Source organism: Bos taurus, chromosome 13 (genome assembly GCF_002263795.3).
Source record: "Bos taurus isolate L1 Dominette 01449 registration number 42190680 breed Hereford chromosome 13, ARS-UCD2.0, whole genome shotgun sequence".
In the NCBI taxonomy this organism is placed as follows: domain Eukaryota; kingdom Metazoa; phylum Chordata; class Mammalia; order Artiodactyla; family Bovidae; genus Bos; species Bos taurus.
The window spans coordinates 43,521,412-43,548,340 of NC_037340.1; the positions used below are offsets into that span (position 1 = coordinate 43,521,412).

Here is a 26,929-nt window from a genome sequence, read left to right on the forward strand (position 1 = left end):
GTGTTGCAGTCCATGGGGTGGCAAAGAGTTGGACACAACTGAGAAACTGAACAGGAGAACTCTTCCATCTTCATCTTGTAGACTCTACCGAGATCTTCAGAGACAGACTATAGCATCTTAGAATCTTTTATCTAATGCTCCTATCTTCCCACCTTCTCTTTGACTACAACTCTCCCAGGTCACACATGTAAGGACTTTGTCATTATATTAGGGTTACCAGGGAAGCCAAGAATATCTTGCATCTCAAGATTTTAATCACCTTTACAAGATTGTTCCCAAACCAGGTTCAGAATCATACCCCCTGCAGTGGAAGCACAGAGTCCTCACCACTGGACCACCAGGAAAGTCCCAGGTTAATGGAAAATTTTAGCCACAATTTCATCACACCTACATTTTCGACTCTCTTCTCCATCTCTTCTGCTTCTGGAACCCCTACACTGTGAATGTTAGTATGTTCTATTCCCTAGTTAATGTAGCATTCTTCTTATGATTCTGTATTCTGGTAAATTATTTTGGTAAATTATTAATCTCTGTCTCAAATCTGATTTTTTCATGTTTTGTTTTTTTCTTATTGTTTCATTTGACACAATGAAAATATCATTCCTCTCTCTCCTCATTTTGCTTAGCTTCCTCCTTCTCTATGAAGTTAGGTGATAAAAGTTACCTGTTCTGGTTTGTAGGGGTGTCCTTGTGTGGACCTATCCCTGTGCAATCTGTGTGCCCAGAGGCTTTGGGGCAGAGCTGCAGCTGAGGAGGGCAAAGCCACCCCTTCCCAGGGCATGCTGGCAACTGTCACCTCGGAGGGGCAGGCTAGAGCCAGAGGCTCTCCTGTGCTCAGTGGCTGTCCCCACACTACTGGGCCAGGTGAGTCCCAAGATGCTGGAGCAGAACTCTGAGAGTTGGGTCCAGATTGGTTCCTCCTTGTAAGTGCGCACCCCCCCCCCCCCATCCTCCACACTGGCACCTTTGCCCCAGAGGGTGGCAGAGCTGGAGGAAGGTGTGCAGGAGCAGCCCCTGGTGTGGGCAGCTGTGCATGTGGTGCAGCACTGGCACACCGTCAGAGCCCCAGACCCTGCTCCTAGGGCCTCTCTCTGAGGCCGCCCTGCCCCGTCCAGATGTGTGTGTGTTCCTATGTGTGTGCATTCAGATGGATCCTTGAAACAGGCAAATGCTCACTCTTGGTAGAGTTGTTCCTTGTCATGACTTTTACTAGTTGGCTCGTCATGCTCCTAGTCCTGGGATCAGCCCAACAGGAAAGCTCAGGGTGGCTCATTTCACTTTTGAGTCAACAGCTTATCTGGTCGAGATTGGCTATCTGATTCTGGTGAATTTATGACTGTTTTTGAATGCACTATGTCCCCCAAAGCCACACCCCCATTCTATTCAGGGCCTTTTAATACATGGTCTAGTCTATGTCTCCACCCTTATTCCTTTGTCCTTGTCTCCATATGTATGTATATATACATATATATATATACACACACACACACACACAACATATATATATATATATATATATATTTCCCCTGCAGCTGCAATAGGCATTCCAGGAACTCTTCAGTTCAAGCTTAGAATTAAGTGGAACAGATACCAGTCTCCAGGCAGCCCCCAAGTTGGTTGGAACCTCGCACATAAGGTTTCCTCTGATCACTCTGGTTTGAGGGAGGCAACTGGAAGCTGATCAAGACTGCAGTGCTCCAGGCAGGAGGAGGGTACAGGCAAGTAATACATGATGAAATTTCCTTCTACTCTGTTCTGGATTTTTCCTAATTGCCTGTTCACTTTGTTGCTGTCAGTCTTTGTTTGACTGTTTTCCAGAACTTCTACGAGGTTTTAAAATTAATTTCTCTTTCTTTTCTTGTCTTTCCATGGGAGAATTCAGTCCTCCCATCTCACCAGTTTGCTGACATCACTGAACATGTTAAATTTTATTTATCTTCACTACATTTTTGTGTATCAGTGCATCACAACTTCTGTTTTCTTTCCAAATTTGTGGTATTTTAATTTGTTTATAGTTTTTCCTTTTATGAATAATGTGGAACAGTAAATTATGTAAAATGTGTACCAGTTATATTATGAGACTACTCTTTTTAAAAAAGTTAATTTACTTATTTTAATTGGAGGTTAATTACTTTACAATATTGTGGTGGCTTGTATGTGTCCCCTTGTCCCGAACTGCTGTTCCACCTCCTTCCCTATCCCATCCCTCTGGGTTGTCCCAGTGCACCAGCTTTGAGTGCCCCATTTCACACATCGAACTTGGACTGGTCATCTATTTCATGTACAGTAACATACATGTTTCAATGCTAATCTACAAGAGTACTCTTAAAGTTACATAACTAAGTACAATGTATAAACACTCAAGAGTCTCTTTGCACAGTTCATATGGTATCCTAAGGCTATTAATAATCTCCAATAAGTATTTTGCCAAATGTCTGGTTTCTGTATACTGTTCTGGATTTCACCAGTCAGGTCTATAAAGCATAATAATTTTCCTGGTGGGAAATATAAAGAGACAAATTTATTTTCATTTGAGGTTTTGATTCTTTATTAAAGGGTAACATTTTAAAAAATGCTATTAAACACTTTCAGATTGTGTGATTTGTGTATGTGTGTCTGTTTGTACTGTAAGATAGCTTTTTCAATTGATGTTTGATTGACATGGTGGTCATAATAGGAAAACAAAAAAGATTGTTGTTGGAAGTTTCTAGTCTAACTAATGGTCAATAATTGCCCACCCAATTTCATCAGTATATAATACTTGAGGTTATGCTAATAAAAAAAAATCAAACAAGTTGACTGTCTTCAAGCCTCTCCTTATTCCACGGACACTACTTTAATCACACTTCTCCTACAATATATCTGCTAATGTTGGACAGTGCAGCTAGGGTGTGAACTTCCTGTTATTTATAACCTGTGAAGGAAGAAGAAAATATCAATCTGCTTACTCAGAGGAGAAACAGGCAATGGATCCCAAAGGCCAGAAGGTGAAGCTTAATGATGGCCACTTCATTCCTGTCCTGGGATTTGGAACCTATGCACCTCCAGAGGTAACAGTAGTGGTTGTGGGTTGAGATATAAAGAGTAAGTGAATGTAATATGAGCAGAAGGGACTTGGGTTGTCAAGCACTGAGTTCCTGGGTGACTCTGGGAGGGTCACGTGGTTCCACCAACCAGGCTAGAACCATGCCCTGTGAAAGGGGAGATAGCATCCTGTCTCCACTCTGCATCAGGGTCTGAGGTTGTGCTCACCTGCAGATTACTCTGGGTTCCCCTCCAGTTTCCATCTCTTTCCCAGCTTGGCAAAAGAGGAGACTCGGCTGTCAAGAAAATTGTCAGCTGCTTTGCTTTGAAGGTGATTGCAACAGTGAGGGTTATCTGTACATTTAATTATTTCTAGAATTCTTTCCTCGTTCCAAAAAGTCATGACACAGAGAAGTATTTGAAGTGGGAGGTCCTATAGATGAGGTGAATGAAAAATAATGGGAATGAATTGTTTTTCTACTGTGGTGTGCCTGCTAGATGGCAGGCAAGAAACATTCAAACTGTGTTTTGCCTCATATTTCTGTTTTTGCTTGGAAACTTATTATTAGGGAAAATATAATCTCATTTGAAGGGAAAAGGTACTCTCTTACAGGCCAGGTTTTGTAATGTTTTCTTGGGCTTCCCTGGGTAGTTCAAATCGTAAAGAATCTGCCTGCAGTGTGGGAGATCTGGATTTGATCCTTGGGTCAGGAAGATCCCCTGGAGAAGGAAATGGCAACCCACTCCAATGTTCTTGCCTGGAGAATCCCATAGACAGAGGAGCCTGATGGGCTATAGTCCATGGGGTCACAAAGAGTTGGACACGATTGAGCGAATTTCACTTTCAATGTTTTTTTTTTTTTTTTTTTTTTAATTAAAGTACGGTTTGCAGTGCTCAGGCATAAGATGGGCTGGTAAGTCTCTAGTCTGGAAGGGAGAAAGTTTGCTGTCTATCTTGTCTTTAGGGTAGACATGAAAAGAGATTGGTCCTTAAACCTTGAGTCTCATTATTCTAATTCATAAAATGGAAAAACATATTCAGAGACATTTTGTAGATAGAAGACAGGATTTTTATACTTTGTAGAGCAAAGTGGGGTGAGGGGAATGAAGGGGCCAGGATGTTACTGAAGCTCACTGGCTCATTCCTTGGTGGTGGTGGTGGTTTAGTCGCTCAGTTGTTCTGACTTGTGTGATCCCATGGACTGTAGCCTGCCAGGCTGCTCTGTCCATGGGATTCTCCAGGCAAGAATGGAGACGACACCACCCTAATTTCAGAAAGGGAAGAGGAACTAGAAAGCCTCTTGATGAAGGTCAAAGAGGGAGTGAAGAAGCTGGCATAAAACTCAGCATTAAAAATACTAAGATGATGGCATTCAGTCCCATCACATCATGGCAAATACATGAGGGAAAAATGGAAACAGTGGCACACTTTATTTTCTTGGACTCCAAAATCATTGTGGGTGGTGACTATAGCCAGGAATTTAAAAGATGCTTGCTCCTTGGAAGAAAAGCTATGAGAAGCCTAGACAGTGTATTAAAAAGCAGAGACATTACTTTGATGACAAAGGGCCATATAGTCAAAGCTATGGTTTTCCAGTAGTTATGAACAGATGTGAGAGTTGGATCATAAAGAAGTCTGAGTGCAAAGAATTGATGCTTTTGAACTGTGGTGTTGGAGAGGACTTTTGAGAGTACCTTGGACAGCAAGGAGATAGACAAAACCTGTCAATCCTAAAGGAAATCAACCCTGAGTATTCCTTGGAAGGACTGATGCTGAAGTTGAAGCTCCAATATTTTGGTCACATGATGCAAAGAGCCAACCTATTGGAAAAGACCCTGATTCTGGGAAAGATTGAGGGCAGGAGGAGAAGGAGACAATAGAGGATGAGATGGTTGGATGGCATTATTGACACAATGGACATGAGTTTGAGCAAACTGCAGGAGATAATGAAAAACAGGGAAACCTGGAGTGCTGCAGCCCATGGGGTCAGAAAGAGTTGAACAGGACTGAGCAACCAAACAGAAACAACAACTTATATGAGAACATCACTTTGTACACCTTGATTGCATACAGTTTTTATGTGGTGTATTGTTTGTGGCCTCACTGGTAGACAGAGGTCTTAGAAGCTTTTACTTTGTTTCTTGATGCTTTTACCAGGCACCTTACACCTTTGTTCATTTATCTTCAAACATCTCACTATATAAATAATATCCATGACTACAACTTTATGCTGAATTCTTTGGGTTCTTCCAGAAAATCAATGAACCTGCATGTGGTCTTGAGGTCTCTGATGCCAACAGTCAACCATTGATTGCCTCATGTTGAAGGGTTCCTGTGTGTCCACTTAACCACCGACCAGGAATGTTCAGGGAAATCGTCAAGCATTCATCACCACACATACAGAACTAACCAAAGGCACAAAGAAACGTTTATGTTGGGAAGGTGAAAGCTTGTGTCTAGCAATCTCTTATGTGATATTCAGCTTCTATCTTTGTTGCTTATGTAGGTTGCTAAGAGGGAACTCTGGAATTCACACCATTTGCTATAGAGGTTGGATTCTACCATATTGACTGCGATCATGTGTACCAAAATGAAGAGCAGATAGGCCAGGCCATTCAAAGTAAGGTTGCAGATGGTACTGTGAAGAGAGAAGACATATTCTGCACTTCAAAGGTACTGTGTGCGTTGTGTGTGTGCACATGTGTGCAAGTGATTGTGCCCAGGTGAAAATTATATAATAGGATCATTTTTTCAGTGAAGAGTTGTTTGGTGAACTATGCTTATTGGTATATTCCTAAAGTATTAGCATTTCCTGGTGGTTCAGTGCTTAAGACGTGGTGCTTTACTGTCATAAGCTGGGATTCCATCCTTGGTAGGGGAAGTAATATCCCATAAGCCACATGATATGCCCCCCCCCCAAAAAAAAAAATTAACTGAAGTTTTATTATTACAAATTTTATTTTTTAACCTCTGAAGCTTTGGTGCTCATCCTTTTGACCAGAGTTGGTCTGACCAGCCTTGGAAAAGTCACTGAAAAATCTTCAACTGGACTATGTCGATCTCTATATTATGCATTATCCACTGGCTCTGAAGGCTGGAAATTTGTGTGATCACATCAATGTTATATCTTGTGTTAGAATGTTCATCAACTTGCATGGATGGTTGAAGTAAGATTTGTCTAGTAGGTTGAAGGGATGATTACACTAGAGTAGAATCCCCCAAGTAATCATTTGTGATCATCTTTTTTTTTTTTAATTTTATTTTATTTTTAAACTTTACAATATTGTATTAGTTTTGCCAAATATCAAAATGAATCCGCCACAAGTATACCTGTGTTCCCCATCCTGAACTCTCCTCCCTCCTCCCTCCCCATACCCTCCCTCTGGGTTGTCCCAGTGCACCAGCCCCAAGCATCCAGTATCGTGCATCGAACCTGGACTGGCGACTCGTTTCATACATGATATTATACATGTTTCAATGCCATTCTCCCAAATCTCCCCACCTTCTCCCTCTCCCACAGATTGATCATCTTTTTACTGAGATTCTTTGAATTCCTTACACGCCTCCCAGAAAAAGGAGTTAAATAATCTGAGAGTCTATGCTTGAAAACTTTCAGAAATAGAAATAAGCCAGTTCTGCACCCAGTCCTGGTTATAACTCCTGAGTCTCTGGGAATTTCGTGAACCAAGAGTTTGGTGCAGCTGTGGTGAGCATGACACTGCCTTACATTGAACATGATGAGTCTATCTTGCCTTTCACCCTTTCTAGGTGAGCAGATTTGGTGGTGCTCCCTCTGTGTGGGTCTAAGCCTCATACCTTTACAGGGACTTGGGAGACCTTGCCTACACTCTCTCCTGTCTTCAGATGAGGTCTGTAGCCTGCACTTAGCCTTTAAGAAAGGTTTACTTAGAACAACCGATTTCATGTCACAGAACTCAAGCCATCTGATGCAAAACAGTTTCATGGACTATGTAGATGGCAAGTTCCAGCCACAGACAGAATTGAGGGTTGCAGTACTCTTCAGAAATGTCTCCTTTTTCCTATTCCTTGTCAGGGTACTACTCATGGTTTGCTTTATTTTTACTGAACATTTTCCATTAGTGGCAAATATGGCCTTGGGGCAGCTCAAGGCTCATGGTTATGAATATTTGAGAGCATGGCTGGATCTTCCACATTCCATATCAACCTAAGGAGAAACTTGCTGGTTCATATGCCTTCCCTAGGGCACTTGATGCTCAGAGATAAAAGGAAGTCTGATTATCTAGCCCAGGTCAAGATTGCAATTTTTATTCTAGAAATAAAGCCATGTAACTTATTGTCATTCCCAGCTCACAGTAGCACTTCTAAAGAGGCAAGTGCAAGAAGGGACAAAATTCACAGAAGTCACAGGAAGTCCGTTTTAGAAAGTAGAAAATTTGTACTTATTGCAACATATATTTAGTATAAAAGAGTAGAGTAACCCTCCCTCCTGAAGACATTGCTTACATAGACAAAATCACTTTGCAAATATTAGTATCTAGAAAGTTGTAAATATACCTCATGGAGGTTTAATTCTTGGGAGCTTGGCTAAATATGGAGAAATTATTTTGTGCTATCTCTAAAATGACTGCTTCCATCCCAGCCAGGGGAGGACATTTTGCAAACAGATGAAAATGGAAAACTAGTATTCGACTCAGTGGATTTCTGTCACACATGGGAGGTGAGTATGGGAAGGAGAGAGACCAGAGGAGGAGCCAGGAGAGTGGGGACCTCTTTCATTTCTTTCACCTGTGAGAATGGGCTGTGGACCATCAGACCCAGCAGTTCATAAAGTCTAAGGGCTGTGAGGCTGGGTTGTGGGGAGGAGACCATTGCTGAAATGTTCCAGAGAGGAAAGGAGGAGGAGATGTATGGGACAGTGCAGACAGGAATCTCTTTCCTTCCATGTGATATGTCTTCTCCAGGGTTCAAAGAGGAGATGATAATTCTTTTTGCATAATGTCTTCCCCTCTTTTCTTCTTGATAATCAATGTTAATTCTTGATGGATGACACTTTTTACAGATTTTTTTCCCAGCTTTTATTCTTGTTCTATTGCCCATTCCAAGTGACTGTTCACCACCCCTCCCTTCCAGGCACTGGAGAAGTGTAAGGATGCAGAGCTGACCAAGTCCATTGGGGTGTTCAACTGCAACCACAAGCAGCTGGAGAAGATCTAGAACAAGCCGGGGCTCAAGTACAAGTCCGTCTGCAACCAGGTGAGCAGCTCAGCTCCTCTCCCTCCTGCTCTTCAGAACATCCTTCTTGCCCTGGAGCCAGATGTTTGTCTGTCCTCCCCTCCTGTTCATCCTACATTTGTGGACAGAAGGTTCTAGAGAGTAGAGCCCCTGTCTGGATGGTGTGAATAGAACCCATAATGGTATCTCTGTCTGATAAATTTGGATGGAAAAAGTGCACAGGGCTTCCTGGTAAATTGTGAATAGAACCCAGCAGTAGAGGAAGGAAGCATTTCCCTGAGATGATAGCATGACCAGTTTGGAGGTTGAAAGTGTCCTGGAGCAAGCTTTGTACAGGAAGGAAAACCATGAAAACATGGAATCAGAGGTAAATTAATAAAGCGTTAAATCAGTTGCGATGGGTATTAAGGGTTTGTGTGGGGTTCTGATGGCTGAATCCTAAATCTTGGTGTCGCAGCATTTATAAGTCTTTAGCAGTGAACACAGTTCAGAAAATTGTACTGGACATTATGAAAATCATCCAGGTTAGAGGGTGAAGTTAAAGGCTCATGGTGATGCTAACAGTCTATGAAATATTTATTCATGAATGTCTACTCAAATGTACAGTCCATCTTTTGATTAGTCAATCTGGGACTGGTTCTCCCATCTATGTCCGTCATAAATTAACTGTATAAACCCACTTTTCTTTGTTTCTCTGTTGATGTTAATATTTCCAGTTTACATTTAATGTTATAGTTTTTCCTTTATCATTTTTTAAACTTTTTGTCTCCCTCTGTCATATTAGTATTATGTTTCCATAATATCTGACCCTCTTCTCTATTGGTTTTCTACAGGTGGAATGTCACCCATATTTCAATCAGAGGAAACTGTTGGATTTCTGCAAGTCACATGATATTGTTCTTGCTGCCTATAGTGCTCTGGGATCCCAAAGAGTAAAGGGATGGTACTGAAGTATAATGAAAAAAACAGGGAGTTTATGTAAAATTAAATTTTTGATGAGATAGTTTAAATCATACAATACTCAGATAACTCTCATAGGCAGAGAGGAGAGAGCGGAGTAATGGAATGAATTCTCTTTTATCTTCCCATCACTGAGCCAATTTTCCTAGATTGTATTAGCTTGTTGACTCATGAATAACAAATGTCTACATTAAAATCTATATATGACCCCCAGTTGAGACCAGAGACACAGCTTATGTCATAATTTACCTATTAACTAATGAACACATTAAAAAATATGTGTTTCATTTCTTTGTGTTGATTTTATATCCTGCAACTTTAATATATTCATTGATTAGCTCTAGTAATTTTCTGGTGGAGTCTTTAGTGTTTTCTATGTAGATGATCATGTCATCTGCAAACAGTGAGAGTTTTACTTCTTCTTTTCCAATTTGGATTCCTTTTATTTCTTTTTCTGCTCTGATTGCTGTGTCCAAAACTTCCAAAACTATGTTGAATAGTAGTGGTGAAAGTGGGCACCCTTGTCATGTTCCTGACTTTAGGGGAAATGCTTTCAATTTTTCACTATTGAGGATAATGTTTGCTGTGGGTTTGTCATATATAGCTTTTATTATGTTGAGGTATGTTCCTTCTATTTCTGCTTTCTGGAGAGTTTTTATCATAAATGGATGTTGAATTTTGTCAAAGGCTTTCTCTGCATCTATTGAAATAATCATATGGCTTTTATTTTTAAATTTGTTAATGTGGTGTATTACATTGATTGATTTGCAGATATTGAAGAATACTTGCATCCCTGGGATAAAGTCCACTTGGTCGTGATGTATGATCTTTTTAATATGTTGTTGGATTCTGATTGCTAGAATTTTGTTAAGAATTTTTGCACCTATGTTCCTCAGTGATATTGGCCTGTAGTTTTCTTTTTTTGTGGGATCTTTGTCAGGTTTTGGTATTAGGGTGATGGTGGCCTCATAGAATGAGTTTGGAAGTTTACCTTCCTCTCCAATTTTCTGGGAGAGTTTGAGTAGGATAGGTGTTAACTCTTCTCTAAATTTTTGGTAGAATTCAGCTGTGAAGCCGTCTGGACCTGGGCTCTTGTTTGCTGGATTTCTGATTACAGTTTCAGTTTCTGTGCTTGTGATGGGTCTGTTAAGATTTTCTATTTCTTCCTGGTTCAGTTTTGAAAAGTTATATTTTTCCTATGCAATAATAATGAGAAAATAGAAAGAGAAATTAAGGAAACAATTCCATTCACCATTGCAACGAAAAGAATAAAATACTTAGGAATATATCTACCTAAAGAAACAAAAGACCTATACATAGAAAACTATAAAACACTGGTGAAAGAAGTCAAAGAGGACACTAATAGATGGAGAAATATACCATGTTCATGGATCAGAAGAATCAATATAGTGAAAATGAGTATACCGCCCAAAACAATCTATAGATTCAATGCAATCCCTATTAAGCTACCAACAGTATTTTTCAGAGAGTGAGAACAAATAATTTCACAATTTGTATGGAAATACAAAAACCTCGAATAGCCAAAACAATCTTGAAAAAGAAGAATGGAACTGGAAGAATCAACCTGCCTGACTTCAGGCTCTACTACAAAGCTACAGTCATCAAGACAGTATGGTACTGGCACAAAGACAGAAATACAGATCAATGGAACTAAATAGAAAGCCCAGAGATAAATCCACGCACCTATGGACACCTTATCTTTGACAAAGGAGGCAAGCATATACAATGGAAAAAAGACAATCTCTTTATCAAGTGGTGCTGGGAAAACTGGTCAACCACTTGTAAAAGAATGAAACTAGAACACTTTCTAACACCATACACAAAAATAAACTCAAAATGGATTAAAGATCTAAATGTAAGGCCAGAAACTATAAAACTCCTAGAGGAGAACATAGGCAAAACACTCTCTGACATAAATCACAGCAGCATCCTCTATGACCCACCTCCCAGAATATTGGAAATAAAAGCAAAAATAAACAAAAGGGACCTAATTAAACTTAAAAGGTTTTGCACAACAAAGGAAACTATAAGCAAGGTGAAAAGACAGCCTTCAAAATGGGAGAAAATAATAGCAAATGAAGCAACTGACAAATAACTAATCTCAAAAATATACAAGCAACTCCTGCAGCTCAATTCCAGAAAACTAAATGACCCAGTCAAAAAATGGGCCAAAGAACTAAATAGACATTTCTCCAAAGAAGACATACAGATGGCTAACAAACACATGAAAAGATGCTCAACATCACTCATTATCAGAGAAATGCAAATCAAAACCACAATGAGGTACCATTTCATGCCAGTCAAAATGGCTGCTATCCATAGTCTACAAGCAATAAATGCTGGAAAGGGTGTGGGGAAAAGGGAACCCTCTTACACTGTTGATGGGAATGCAAACTAGTACAGCCACTATGGACAACAGTGTGAAGATTCCTTAAAAAAATAGAAATAGAACTGCCATACGACCCAGCAATCCCATTGCTGGGCATACACACTGAGGAAACCAGAATTGAAAGATACGTGTACCCCAATGTCCATCATAGCACTGTTTATAATAGCCAGGACATGGAAGCAACCTAGATGTCCATCAGCAGATGAATGGATAAGAAAGCTATGGTATATATACACAATGAAGTATTACTCAGCCATTAAAAATAATACATTTGAATCAGTACTAATGAGGTGGATGAAACTGGAACCGATTATACAGAGTGAAGTAAGCCAGAAAGAAAAACACCAATACAGTATACTAACACATACATATATGGAATTTAGAAAGATGGTAACGATAACCCTGTATGAGAGACAGCAAAAGAGACACAGATGTATAGAACAGTCTTTTGGACTCTGTGGGAGAGGGTGAGGGTGGGATGATTTGGGAAAACGGCTTTGAAACATGTATAATAACATATGTGAAATGAATTGCCAATCAGGCTCGATGCATGATACAGGATGCTCGGGGCTGGTGCACTGGGATGACCCAGAGGGATGGGATGGGGAGGGAGGTGGGAGGAGCTTTCAGGACGGGGAACACATGTACACCCATGGCGGATTCATCTTGATGTATTGCAAAACCAATACAATACAATACAATATTGTAAAGTAATTAGCCTCCAATTAAAATAAATAAATTTATATTAAAACTAGAATAAAATAAATTAATTAAAAAATAAATTCACAAAGCATCTTAAAAAATATGTTTCAAGACTCACTTACCTTGTGTTTAAAGTTGAGATAATAACATATAACTCCAAGTTCTATCATGATAGAAAAGAAATTCAACTTGAACCATTTTTGTAAGCATCTATAGTAGAATAATGATAAAATAAATGTCTCTTATTTTGAGACCTCTCCATTTTTATCAATACCTTAGAAAAAGTGAAATTTACAAACTATTCTGGGTCTTTTCCTTCAGTTTCTCTTTTCATGCCCTTGATTGTAGAAGGAAAAACACCCCCTGAAAATTAAGGAAAAAATCCATGAGTTTGGCAGTCCTGTTCTCAACTCAATAATGCCTCTGAATTACCTGTAGAGCTTCGTAAACACAGAATGGGAAGTGACACAGTTGAGGTTCTGATTCAGTTTGTCTTCAGCTCAGTCATGGAATTTGTATTTCTAACAAGATCTCAGATACTGATGATGTTGGTGCATGGACCACACATTGAGAAGCACTGGTCTAGAGTGAACCTCTTGGTCTGTTTGGGAAGATCAGATCAGATTAGATCATATCAGTCGCTCAGTCGTGTCCGACTCTTTGGGACCCCATGAATCGCAGCACACCAGGCCTCCCTGTCCATCACCAACTCCCGGAGTTCACCCAGACTCATGTCCATCGAGTCAGCGATGCCATCTAGCCATCTCATCCTCTGTCGTCCCCTTCTCCTCCTGCCCCCAATCCCTCCCAGCATCAGAGTCTTTTCCAATGAGTCAACTCTTCACATGAGGTGGCCAAAGTATTGGAGCTTCAACTTTAGCATCATTCCTCCCAAAGAAATCCCAGGGCTGATCTCCTTCAGAATGGACTGGTTGGATCTCCTTGCAGTCCAAGGGACTCTCAAGAGTCTTCTCCAACACGACAGTTCAAAAGCATTAATTCTTTGGCGCTCAGCATTCTTCACAGTCCAACTCTCACATCCATACATGACCACTGGAAAAACCATAGCCTTGACTAGACGAACCTTTGTTAGCCAAGTAATGTCTCTGCTTTTGAATATGTTATCTAAGTTGGTCATAACTTTCCTTCCAAGGAGTAAGCGTCTTTTAATTTCATGGCTGCAGTCACCATCTGTAGTGATTTTGGAGCCCAGAAAAATAAAGTCTGATACTGTTTCCACTGTTTCCCCATCTATTTCCCATGAAGTGATGGGACCAGATGCCATGATCTTAGTTTTCTGAATGTTGAGCTTTAAGCCAACTTTTTCATTCTCCACTTTCACCCTCATCAAGAGGCTTTTCAGTTCCTCTTCACTTTCTGCCATAAGGGTTGTGTCATCTGCATATCTGAGGTTATTGATATTTCTCCCGGCAATCTTGATTCCAGCTTGTGTTTCTTCCAGTCCAGCGTTTCTCATGATGTACTCTGCATATAAGTTAAATAAACAGGGTGACAATATACAACCTTGACGTACTCCCTTTCCTATTTGGTACCAGTCTGTTGTTCCATGTCCAGTTCTAACTGTTGCTTCCTGACCTGCATACATATTTCTCAAGAGGCAGGTCAGATGGTCTGGTATTCCCATCTCTTTCAGAATTTTCCACAGTTTATTGTGATCCACACAGTCAAAGGCTTTGGCATAGTCATAAAGCAGAAATAGATGTTTTTCTGGAACTCTCTTGCTTTTTCCATGATCCAGCGGATGTTGGCAATTTGATCTCTGGTTCCTCTGCCTTTTCTAAAACCAGCTTGAACGTCAGGAAGTTCACGGTTCACATATTGCTGAAGACTGGCTTGGAGAATTTAAAGCATTACCTCACTAGCATGTGAGATGAGTGCAATTTTGCGGTAGTTTGAGCATTCTTTGGCATTGCCTTTCTTTGGGATTGGAATGAAAACTGACCTTTTCCAGTCCCATGACCACTGCTGAGTTTTCCAAATTTGCTGGCATATTGAGTGCAGCACTTTCACAGCATCATCTTTCAGGACCTGGAACAGCTCAACTGGAAGTCCATCACCTCCACTAGCTTTGTTCGTAGTGATGTTTTCTAAGGCCCACTTGACTTTACATTCCAGGATGTCTGGCTCTAGGTCAGTGATCTCACCATCGTGATTATCTGGGTCATGAAGATCTTTTTTGTACAGTTCTTCTGTGTATTCTTGCCATCTCTTCTTTATATCTTCTGCTTTTGTTAGGTCCATACCATTTCTGTCCTTTATCGAGCCCATCTTTGCATGAAATGTTCCTTCGATAGCTCTGATTTTCTTGAAGAGATCTCTATTCTTTCCCATTCTGTTGTTTTCCTCTATTTCTTTGCATTGATCGCTGAGGAAGGCTTTCTTATCTCTTCTTGCTATTCTTCGGAATTCTGCATTCAGATGTTTATATCTTTCCTTTTCTCCTTTGCTTTTCGCTTCTCTTCTTTTCACAGCTATTTATAAGGCCTCCCCAGACAGCCATTTTGCTTTTTTGCATTTCTTTTCCATGGGGATGGTCTTGATCCCTGTCTCCTGTACAATGTCATGAACCTCATTCCATAGCTCATCAGGCACTCTATCTATCAGATCTAGGCCCTTAAATCTATTTCTCACTTCCACTGTATAATCATAAAGGATTTGATTTAGGTCATACCTGAATGGTCTAGTGGTTTTCCCTACTTTCTTCAATTTCAGTCTGAATTTGGCAATAAGGAGTTCATGGTCTGAGCCACAGTCAGCTCCTGGTCTTGTTTTTGCTGACTGTATACAGCTTCTCCATCTTTGGCTGCAAAGAATATAATCAATCTGATTTCGGTGTTGACCATCTGGTGATGTCCATGTGTAGAGTCTTCTCTTGTGTTGTTGGAAGAGGGTGTTTGTTATGACCAGTGCATTTTCTTGGCAAAACTCTATTAGTCTTTGCCCTGCTTCATTCCGTATTCCAAGGCCAAATTTGCCTGTTACTCCAGGTGTTTCTTGACTTCCTACTTTTGCATTCCAGTCCCCTATAATGAAAAGGACATCTTTTTTGGGTGTTAGTTCTAAAAGATCTTGTAGGTCTTCATAGAACCGTTCAACTTCAGCTTCTTCAGCATTACTGGTTGGGGCATAGACTTGGATTACTGTGATATTGAATGGTTTGCCTTGGAAACGAACAGAGATCATTCTGTCATTTTTGAGATTGCATCCAAGTATTGCATTTCGGACTCTTTTGTTGACCATGATGGCTACTCCATTTCTTCTGAGGGATTCCTGTCCACAGTAGTAGATATAATGGTCATCTGAGTTAAATTCACCCATTCCAGTCCATTTCAGTTCGCTGATTCCTAGAATGTCTACATTCACTGTTGCCATCTCTTGTTTGACCACTTCCAATTTGCCTTGATTCATGGACCCGACATTCCAGGTTCCTATGCAATATTGCTCTTTACAGCATCGGACCTTGCTTCTATCACCAGTCACATCCACAGCTGGGTATTGTTTTTGTTCTGGCTCCATCCCTTCATTCTTTCTGGAGTTATTTCTCCACTGATCTCCAGTAGCATATTGGGCACCTACTGACCTGGGGAGTTTCTCTTTCAGTATCCTATCATTTTGCCTTTTCATACTGTTCATGGGGTTCTCAAGGCAAGCATACTGAAGTGGTTTGCCATTCCCTTCTTCAGTGAACCACATTCTGTCAGATCTCTCCACCATGACCCACCCATCTTGGGTTGCCCCACGGGCATGGCTTAGTTTCATTGAGTTAGACAAAGCTGTGGTCCTAGTGTGATTAGATTGACTAGTTTTCTGAGTATGGTTTCAGTGTGTCTGCCCTCTGATGCCCTCTTGCAACACCTACCGTCTTACTTGGGTTTCTCTTACCTTGCATGAGGGGTATCTCCTCACTGCCACCCTTCCTGACCTTCAACGTGGGATAGCTCCTCTAGGCCCTCCTGTGCGCGCGCAGCCATGGCATGGGGTTGGTCCTCCCGGCCACTGCCCCTGGCCTCGGGTGTGGGGTTGCTCCTCCCGGCCGCTTACTCACAGAGTACCTGGTCTCAGCTCCTCAGCATTTCTGAATTTCCTTCCAGGGTGAGCCTGAACCACCCTGTTCTCTTGGAGGAACTGGTTCTCTCTGCCATTGCCCCAAAGCATAAGAAAACCCCAGCTCTGGTTGCCCTTCGCTACCTGATACAGCATGGGATTGTGGTTTTGGCCAAGGGTAACAATAAGAAGTGGATCAAGGAGAATATACAGGTGATGAGTGGAACTGTGGGGATAGGGTTCCCAAGGAATATCCTTCACGAGGGTCATTCTTTTTCTGATTCTCAGACTGTCTTTGGGCCAAGGCGAGTTACCTGTTCTTTCCCTGAGCATGAATGCCTTGTGTGTATTCCTGGTGGTTTTCTCTTCCTGCTGTGGCAACAGGAGAGGCATCATGTTTGGAGAGGGTCACAGTTGGACAGATAATGGAGGTTTTAGTTTGAGCATTACGTTTTCAATGTATTCTGTCACTTCACGCAAATGACGTTTTGTTTTCTTTGTTCTCAATTGATGCAATTGAATTATTTGATATTTTTAGAACGTTTAAATCACTCTAACAAAACATCACATATTGAGTGCCTGAGAAAAAAATTAAATTTGTTTCTCACAATTCTGAAGCTGGAGATTTCAGTTCAGGGTGCCCGTGTGGTCAGGTGAGGGTGCTGCTGCAAGTCACAGGCTTCTTTTTGTATTTTAACATGGTGGAGGGGGCAATAGAGCTCTCCCAAATATCTTCTATGAATATGATATTGTGATGCTTTTGAATTGTGGTGTTGGAGAAGACTCTTGAAAGTCCCTTGGACTGCAAGGAGATCTAACCAGTCCATTCTGAAGGAGATCAGCCCTGGGTGTTCTTTGGAAGGAATGATGCTAAAGCTGAAACTCCAGTACTTTGGCCACCTCATGTGAAGAGTTGATTCATTGGAAGAGACTCTGATATTGGGAGGGATTGGGGGCAGGAGGAAAAGGGGAAGAGAGAGGATGAGATGGCTGGATGGCATCACCGACTTGATGGATGTAAGTTTGAGTGAACTCCGGGAGATGGTGATGGACAGGGAGGCCTGGTGTGCTGCGATTCATGGGGTCGCAAAGAGTTGGACACGACTGAGTGACTGAACTGAACTGAAATCTCATTCATGAGGGCTCCACCATCATTACCTAATCGCCTCTCAAAAATTTCACTTCTAACACCATCAACATGTGAATATGAGGGCAGAAATATTATGGCAGTGATCTTTAACCTCCAAAGCATTGTGTTTTTATTTTGCATTTCACTGAATTCTAATAAGGTTTCATTTTCATATATTTAATCTTCATGAGTTTCTGTCTTTGTGAAGTTCTTCAATAGTTTGTCCATTTTTGCTAGGTTGTATTTTGTTTTCAGTGTAGGAGACCATTATTGTACCTTTAGCCATAGCTGTACAGGAAACTCCTCAGTTTCAGGATTTAATTCAGAGATCATTTATGTGTCTCTTGCTTCTGTGGTTTACTATCAGCCTTTACTCAGCTAAGCTGTTGTCCTCTTGGCTGGGTTCTTTTATGAATTTGAGGTTTGGCTCAGAGCAGCTTGGCAGTTCTGCTTTAGCAGGTGGATATGGCTCTTGTCAGATGGGCCTTCATGTTTCTCTGTATAGTTTTTCATGAATATTTGACTTGACTGTGCCAACTAACCTACTCTTCATTTCAGCACAGGGCTATGACCTCAAGTCAGTGATTAGGGAAAAAGTCCTCTTCCTGTCTGGGCTCAGATCTGGCTTACCACTTCTGGGACATATCACTATTCAATGCAGGTTACAAGTCAGGCCAAGTCAAAGGGAAGGGAAATTGTCCCCTGATGAATTGTTTCCATGTTTCCATTTAAATTTGGTTCTGTAATCTAGCTGGAACTGATTATCTAAGATAATATGAAAATGGATACATACATGTTTATGTACATGCTAATGCTAAGTCACTTCAGTCGTGTCCGACTCTGTGCAACCCCATAGACAGCAGCCCACTGGGCTCCCCTGTCCCTGGGATTCTCCAGGCAAGAACACTGGAGTGGGTTGCCATTTCCTTCTCCAATGCATGAAAGTGAAAAGTGAAAGTGAAGTTACTCAGTCGTGCCCGACTCTTAGCGACCCCATGGACTGCAGCCTACCAGGCTCCTCCGTCCATGGGATTTTCCAGGCAAGAGTACTGGAGTGGGTTGCCATTGCCTTCTCTGATGTTTGTGTATATTTAAATGTAAATCTAAGGTTCCATATTTCCTCACAGATTTTCATTGTCAGCCCAGCCACATATCAAGTTTCCATAAATACATTTTTTGGTGTCTCTTTTCTATTTAAATATTCAGTTTTATACACTGTGTTCTTAAAGTAAAAACTCAGTTTTGCTTTTCAGAATGGTAATTTTTTATTTTTTAAGAATGTCCTGACTGCTTTTGATTAGCTCTCTTTTATTTAGAATTTAGTATCACTTTACCAACTTCCAGGAAAGAATATATGCTCAAGTCTTTGGTTCATGTTGCATTGAAACACTAGATCACTTTGGTGAAAATGAATTTCTTTACAAAATTGACCTCGCAATTTCATGATTATGATGTGAATTTTTAATTATTAAGGTGTTCTTTAATGTTTTAACAATTTCATTACTTTCTGCACAAAAGCATTTACATAAATTTTTAGTTAGGTTCAATCATAGATAATGAGCAGTTTGATATCAGATTCCTGAACAGGCTATCATGGGGGAGCTTCCTTCCCACACTGCTTCAGCTGAATGCTGTCACCCTTAGGGTGTGTTGGGGAGAGGCAATCAGTCTAATGTCAGCTCAGGTTCAGTATCGAGTCAGGCGTGTCCAAAGGCAATGTGTTTGGAAAAAGAAGATTTTAGTTTGTTTTCTGTCACAAGTGATTCACTTAGAAAGATAAGGGACTGATGCACTGTAAAGTTTGTGAGGTGGACAGAGAAGGAAAAGGTGTGGGAAGGAGAGGTGAGAACTCAGCAGAGGGTCCCAGGCTTATTCACCTGGAAGCTGAGGACAGACATGGCTTCCCTGTCCCCTCCTTTTATCTCCATCCAGCTGGAAAATCCTCCAGTTCCCAGGGGGGAGGCCAGCTTCTTGAAGGAGAGGTTAATGTGATTCTTCCTTCATTCCAGGTGTTTCACTTTGAGCTGACTCCAGAAGACATGAAAACAATCGATGTCCTCAATAGAAATATAAGATATAATGAGATACTATTGCAAGTGACTTGCAGATATTTCACACATACACTGTTTTCTGTACCAGGCAGGTCAGTAGGGGAGTTATGCTTTTCAAAAGCTTAATTCTGGGAAGACAGTCCTGATTTCCAGTGTAGAAGTAAACCAGGGGCTTCCTGTAGACCTCAGACCAGAGGTTTCCTCCAGGGCTCTATCTCTGACCAACAGAAATGTGACTGGGTCCCAGGAAAGCCCAGGAAAGAGTGGGCATTGTCTAGGCTGGCCAGAGTGGACATTGTGGTGAATTCAGTATTTTGTGCCCCTAATCCTTGGGCTTGCTGCACCTCCTCTCAGGGTGGAGGGACCCAAAAAACACAAAGGGCACGGTACCTGTAGCCCACTATTCCTTCAGGTACCTGTGAACATGTTTCATCTTTAATTCTTTTTGCATCAGGGAAAATGATTATGTTAATAATAACTATGTAATAATGAATCCATCATGCATTACATTCATGCTTTTTTGTTGTTCAGTTGTGAAGTCTCTTTTGCAACTCCGTGGACTGTAGCCTACCAGGCTCTTCTGTCCATGGGATTTCCCAAGCATTTCCCTCTCCAAGGCATCTTCCCAACCCAGGGGTTGAACCCATGTCTCCTGCATGGGCAGTGGGGTCCTTTACCACTGAACAACCTGGGAAGCCCACGGTGATGTTTGCCCACGTACAGTCGTAAAAGGTCATGCTAATGTTTTTCTGGAGGGGATCCAGGCAGGCCAATGTGCATCAGTGCTCAGAAGTCACAAGGGACCTACTTCCACCCCTTTCCCAAAGTGTCTGGTGGGTGTCCTCCCTAATGGGCATTTCTTCTCCAAGACATTACCCATTTATTTCCAATTGATCTCTTCTTTGGTCTCTTTTCCCTATTCCAACTCCCATTTCCTCATCCTTATAATTTCACAAAACTGAATTACAAATAGGTCATTAACTTAACTGACCCTCCAGTGAGTGACTTCTGTGTTGTTAGCAGGACATGCCCAGGTAAGATCGGTCGGGTGTCTGGTTTCATGAGTCAACACTAACCCCACTGTAGCTTCTGTCAATCAGGAGTACATCCCCTTGGAAGCCCCTATCACCTGGACTTTGACTTAGTCACTAACATGTGACTCCAGCTGCCTAATTACTGAAGAAGGAGATCAGGACTGAAGAGACAAAATAGAAATTTGGAAGGGAGTTTTAAGAGGAAAGAATACAAATTATTTGTAAAACGAAGATTTAGTTTCAGTGGAAAATCTCAAAACTCTCCCAATTGTCGCAAAGCTGTATCTTGATTCTAAGAAAAGATATGATACATGGAAAAAACACGAAAAGTTCCTCTTTTGTACTCAATGGCTTTTTTTTTTTCTTTTTTTTTTAATTTTAATTTTTTAAATTTAATTTAATTTAATTTTTAAACTTTACATAATTGTATTAGTTTTGCCAAATATCAAAATGAATCCGCCACAGGTATACATGTGTTCCCCATCCTGAACCCTCCTCCCTCCTCCCTCCCCATACCATCCCTCTGGGTCGTCCCAGTGCACTAGCCCCAAGCATTCAGTATCGTGCATCGAACCTGGACTGGCATCTCGTTTCTTACATGATATTTTACATGTTTCAATGTCATTATCCCAAATCTTCCCACCCTCTCCCTCTCCCACAGAGTCCATAAGACTGTTCTATACATCAGTGTCTCTTTTGCTGTCTCGTACACCGGGTTATTGTTACCATCTTTCTAAATTCCATATATATGCGTTAGTATACTGTATTTATGTTTTTCCTTCTGGCTTACTTCACTCTGTATAATAGGCTCCAGTTTCATCCACCTCATTAGAACTGATTCAAATGTATTCTTTTTAATGGCTGAGTAATACTCCATTGTGTATATGTACCACAGCTTTCTTATCCATTCATCTGCTGATGGGCATCTAGGTTGCTTCCATGTCCTGGCTATTATAAACAGTGCTGCAATGAACACTGGGGTACACGTGTCTCTTTCCCTTCTGGTTTCTTCAGTGTGTATGTCCAGCAGTGGGATTGCTGGATCATAAGGCAGTTCTATTTCCAGTTTTTTAAGGAATCTCCACACTGTTGTCCACAGTGGCTGTACTAGTTTTCATTCCCAGCAACAGTGTAATAGAGTTCCCTTTTCTCCACACCCTCTCAAGCATTTATTGCTTGTAGACTTATGGATTGCAACCATTCTGACTGGCGTGAAATGGTACCTCATAGTGGTTTTGATTTGCATTTCTCTGATAATGAGTGATGTTGAGCATCTTTTCATGTGTTTGTTAGCCATTTGTATGTCTTCTCTGGAGAAATGTCTATTTAGTTCTTTGGCCTATTTTTTGATTGGGTCATTTATTTTTCTGGAGTTGAGCTGTAGGAGTTGCTTGTATATTTTTGAGATTAGTTGTTTGTCTGTTGCTTCATTTGCTATTATTTTCTCCCATTCTGATGGCTGCCTTTTCACCTTGCTAATAGTTTCCTTTGATGTGCAGAAGCTTTTAAGTTTAATTAGGTCCCATTTGTTTATTTTTGCTTTTATTTCCGATATTCTGGGAGGTGGGTCATAGAGGATCCTGCTGTGATGTATGTCGGAGAGTGTTTTGCCTATGTTCTCCTCTAGGAGTTTTATAGTTTCTGGTCTTACGTTGAGATCTTTAATCCATTTTGAGTTTATTTTTGTGTATGGTGTTAGAAAGTGTTCTAGTTTCATTCTTTTACAAGTGGTTGACCAGTTTTCCCAGCACCACTTGTTAAAGAGATTGTCTTTAATCCATTGTATATTCTTGCCTCCTTTGTCAAAGATAAGGTGTCCATATGTTAGCACTGCTTTTACAGTGTCCCATAGGTTTTGGGTTGTTGTGTTTTCATTTTCGTTCATTTCTATGAATATTTTGATTTCTTTTTTGATTTCTTCTGTGATTTGTTGGTTATTCAGCAACGTGTTGTTCATCCTCCATATGTTGGAATTTTTAATAGTTTTTCTCCTTTAATTGAGATCTAATCTTACTGCATTGTGGTCAGAAAAGATGCTTGCAATGAAGAATTGATGCTTTTTAATTGTGGTGTTGGAGAAGATGCTTGAGAGTCCCTTGAACTGCAAGGAAATCCAGTCAATCCTAAAGGAAATTAGTCCAGAATATTCATTGGAAGGACTGATGCTGAAGCTGAAACTCCAATACTTTGGCCACCTGATGTGAAGAACTGACTCATTTGAAAAGACCCTGATGCTGGGGAAGATTGAATCACCAACTAGATGGACATGAATTTGAGTAAACTCTGGGAGTTGGTGATGGACAGGGAAGCCTGGTGTGTTGCAGTCCATGGGGTTGCAAAGAATCAGACATGACTGAGAGACTGAACTGAACGAAATTGGCTGATGTGGGTGAAGCTTAGTGAGGTACAGAGACAGAAGCTGACGATAAGCCAGAGAGATAGTGGCGCCATAGGGTTTGTGTCACAAGAGGTTTTGAAAGGACTTTACTCTGAAGGAAATGGAGAATGATATTTTGGGTTCTGAGCAGAGTAGTTACAGAAATAAACATGCTTCAATATAATTACTATTGTTCTTATTTTGAGATGAAATAGAGAAAAAAGAGCCCTCTTTTAGGACTCTACAGCAATCTAGGTGAGAGATGCGGCTGGCTTGGACCATAGAAGGAACAGTAAGTGCAGTCAAAGTTGTTAAAATAAGGATACATTTTAAGGGCTGCATCAACTAGATTGTCTAACACATTGGACATAAAGTGAAAGGAAGAGGGGAATCAAAGCTGACTCCCAACGTTTGTGCTTAAGGGATAGGAAAAGGAGATGCCATTTTCTTAGATGGAGACAATGTAGGGGAGCACATTTTTGTGGGAAGATTATGAGTTCAATTATAGACATGTATCTTTGAGATGCCTTTAGGTACCCAAGTGAAGATGCATGCATATAGTTGGACATTAAGTCTATTAGAGAAAAGGGCTAGGTAAAATATTTGTATGTGTGGTTTCTCAAATTTAGTTGCCACTTAAAGCCATGAAACTAGAAAATCAGAGATAATATGGTATATATTGAGTGAGTGTAGACAGGGACATCAAGCTTCATGAGAACCCAGCATTGAGAAGTTAGTTTTTTCTTTAAAAAAAAAAATGTGGAGGAACCAGCAGGAGAGGCAGAGAAGAGGCTAGTGAGGTAAGAGTGACTGTTCTTAATAGTCATGTGACGTAAATGATTGGAGGAGAAAAGAATCCAATTCTTGCAAGGAGATAAGTAAGAGAAGACTGAACCTGACCATTGGATTTGGCAGTTAACCTTGGCAAGGTCAAGTGCAGCTTTGATAGAGTGGTGAAGGCAAACTCTGAGTAGAGTGGGTTCAAGAAGTGGTGTTAAGAGATCAGTGAGAAACAGAGTAGACACAGCTTTCAAAGACTTTGCTGTAATGAGGACCACGGAACCGGCCAGTTGCTGAAGAAGAAAGTGGAATTAAGAGACAAGTACACTGTTGGGGTACCCTGAAGAGGACCGCCAGCCTTTGAGGTCAGGGGAACAGTCCAGCAGAGAGAGGAAAACCTATGATGCCACAGACGGAGATGGGCTGATTTGAACCATGTCCGTATTAGTTACTGCTGCTGCTACACCAAATGACCAAACACTTTGTGCCTTGAAACAACACCAATGTATTAGTTTACATATCCTGAGGTCAGAAATTCAAAATCCGGTTCAATGGGCTAATTAAAGTGCCAGCAGGCCTGCATTCTTTTCTGGAGGTTGTAGGGGGAAATCCATTTTTTTGCCTTTTCCAACTCCTAGAAAACAGGTTTTGTGTTGTTGGAAGAGGGTGTTTGCTAAGACCAGAGCCTTCTCTTGACAAAATTCTGTGAGCCTTTGCCCTGCTTCATTTGTACTCCAAAGCCAAACTTGCCTGTTAGTTCAGGTATCTCTTGACTTTCTACTTTGAAAAGGACATCTTTTTTTGGTGTTAGATTCAGAAGGTCGCTTAGGTCTCCAGAGAACCAGTCAACTTCAGCTTCTCTGGCCTTTGTGCTTGGGACATGGACTTGAATTACGGTGGTGTTGAATGGTTTGCCATGGAAGTGAACTGAGATCATTCTGTTACCTTTGAGACTGTACCCTAGTATACTGCATTTCAGACTCTTTTGTTGACTATGAGGGCTACTCCCTTTCTTCTAAGGGATTCTTGCCCACAGTAGGAGATATAGTGGTCATCTGAATTAATTTCAGCCATTCCCGTCCATTTTAGTTCACTGATTTCTAAAATATCCATGTTTACTCTTGCCATCTCCTGTTGGACCACATCCAATTTACCTGGTTTCAGAGACCTAACATTCCAGGTTCCTATGCAATATTATTCTTTACAGCATCAGATTTTACTTCCACCACTAGACACATCCACAATTGGGTGTTGTTTCTGCTTTGGCTCTGCCTCTTCATTCCTTTTAGAGCTATTTCTCCACTCTTTTCTAGTAGCACATTGGACACCTACCAACCCAGGGGGTCTCATCCTTCAGTATGATATACTTTGGCCTTTTCATACTGTTCATGGGGTTCTCAAGGCAGGAATGTTGAAGTGGCTCACCATTCCTTCTCCATCATCAGATCTCTCCATCATGACTTGTCCATCTTGGGTGGCCCTGCATGGCATGACTGATAGTTTCATGAGTCACACAAGGTTTGATCCATGTGATCACATTGTTTAGTTTTCTGTGATTGTAGTTTTCATTCTGGAGGCCATAGGATTGAAATTCTTGCTTCTTCTGTGTTGCCCTCTGATGGATGAGGATAAGAGGCTTGTGCAAGTTTCCTGATGGAAAGGACTGTCTGTGGGGAAAGTATTTCTCTGGTGGGCAGGGCAATGCTTAGTAAATCTTTAACCCAATTTTTTGCTGATGAGTGGTGAAATGAAGCAGAATCTTTTGTTCCTTGCCCCTGTACCATGTCCTTTCCCTGCTCTTTGTGGAAAACTTCAAAGAATAAGTTTAATCAGAGAATTGAGAAATGTAGACACAAAGGAAAAGGGTCAAAAGAGACTAAATAATAACAATGTGGTCATTAAGCATAATCAAGGACCTTCAGCTCTTTCTCAAGGGCTAGAGATAATATTGTGAACCATATCCTGTGAGTTGCCTTATAGATCTTAGAACACCAGGTGGAGAAGTTAACCACATGATGGCCAGAATATATCCATGACATAAGCTGCCACACTTCTGAGTAATGGCCTCAAGAAATGCAAACATATGGGTCCTGGAACTGAAGACTAATGTACATAAAACAGTCAAGATGACACAGATCAGACCACTGATGACCATTTTGAAGATGACTGTCAGAGCTGACTGTGCTGTTTCTGCATATAGCACCACTATCACTTCTGTCTATAAGGGCTCTGGCCCCACTGGTTGAAGTAGAGGGGGGTCAGGCTTTGGATTGATGTCTGCTACACCAACAGCCCAGTTGCCGGAATCTGAAATCAAACAAACTTTCCTTTCCACCAGCCTGGCCTGATTATTGGCTTTGAAGTGAAGAGCAGCTGGCCCCGCAAATGCCCTTTTGGTAAAAGTGGGACTGTGCTCCCTCCAGTAGAAGGGAAAACCACTAGGCCATTCTGGTATGACCTAAATGAAATTCCTTATGATTATACAGTGGAAGTGACAAAAAGATTCAAGGGATTCAATATGATAGACAGAGTGCCTGAAGGACTATGGGTGGAGATTTGTAACACTGTACAGGAGGTGGTTACCAAACCATCACCAAGAAAAGAAATGCAACAAGGCAAAATGGTTGTCTGAGGAGACCTTACAAATAGCTGAGAGAAGAGCAAAAGCAAAAGGCAAAGGAGGAAGGGAAATATTTACCCATATGAATGCAGAGTTCCAAGGAATAGCTAGGAGAGGTAAGGAAGTATTAAGTGATCAGTGCAAAGAAATAGGGGAAAACAATATAATGAGAAACACTAGAGAGCACTTCAATAAAATTAGAGATACTAAAGGAATATTTCATGCAAAGATGATGACAATAAAGGACAGAAAGGGTATGATCTAAGATAAGCAGAAGAGATTAGGAACAGATGGCAAGAATACAAAGAAGAACTATACAAAAAAAAAAAAAAAGCCTTAAATGCCCAGGATAACCATTATGGTGTGATCACTCACATAGAGCCAGACATTATGGAATGTGAAGTCAAGTGGGCCTTAGGAAGAATCACTATGAATGAAACTAGTAGAGCTGATGGAATTCCAGCTGAGCTATTCTAAATCCTAAAAGATGGTGCTGTGAAAGTGCTGCATTCAATAGCCCAGCAAATTTGGGAAACTCAGCAGTGGCCCCAGGACTGGAAGA

At 41.0% G+C, this 26,929-nt stretch overlaps 1 protein-coding gene and 1 pseudogene across 1 annotated transcript; one reads left to right on the forward strand and one right to left on the reverse strand.

The window, feature by feature from the left end:
* The first annotated feature begins 1,537 nt into the window (after positions 1–1,537).
* Positions 1,538–16,846, forward strand: LOC619029 (dihydrodiol dehydrogenase 3-like; annotated as a pseudogene).
* On the reverse strand, positions 12,629–15,923 carry LOC132346862 (craniofacial development protein 2-like; the record flags this gene model as incomplete). Its single annotated transcript, XM_059892858.1, has 2 exons — positions 12,629–12,674; positions 14,989–15,923. Coding segments are annotated over 2 exons (981 nt in total), but the record flags the coding sequence as incomplete, so codon positions are not given.
* Positions 16,847–26,929: the final 10,083 nt, after the last annotated feature.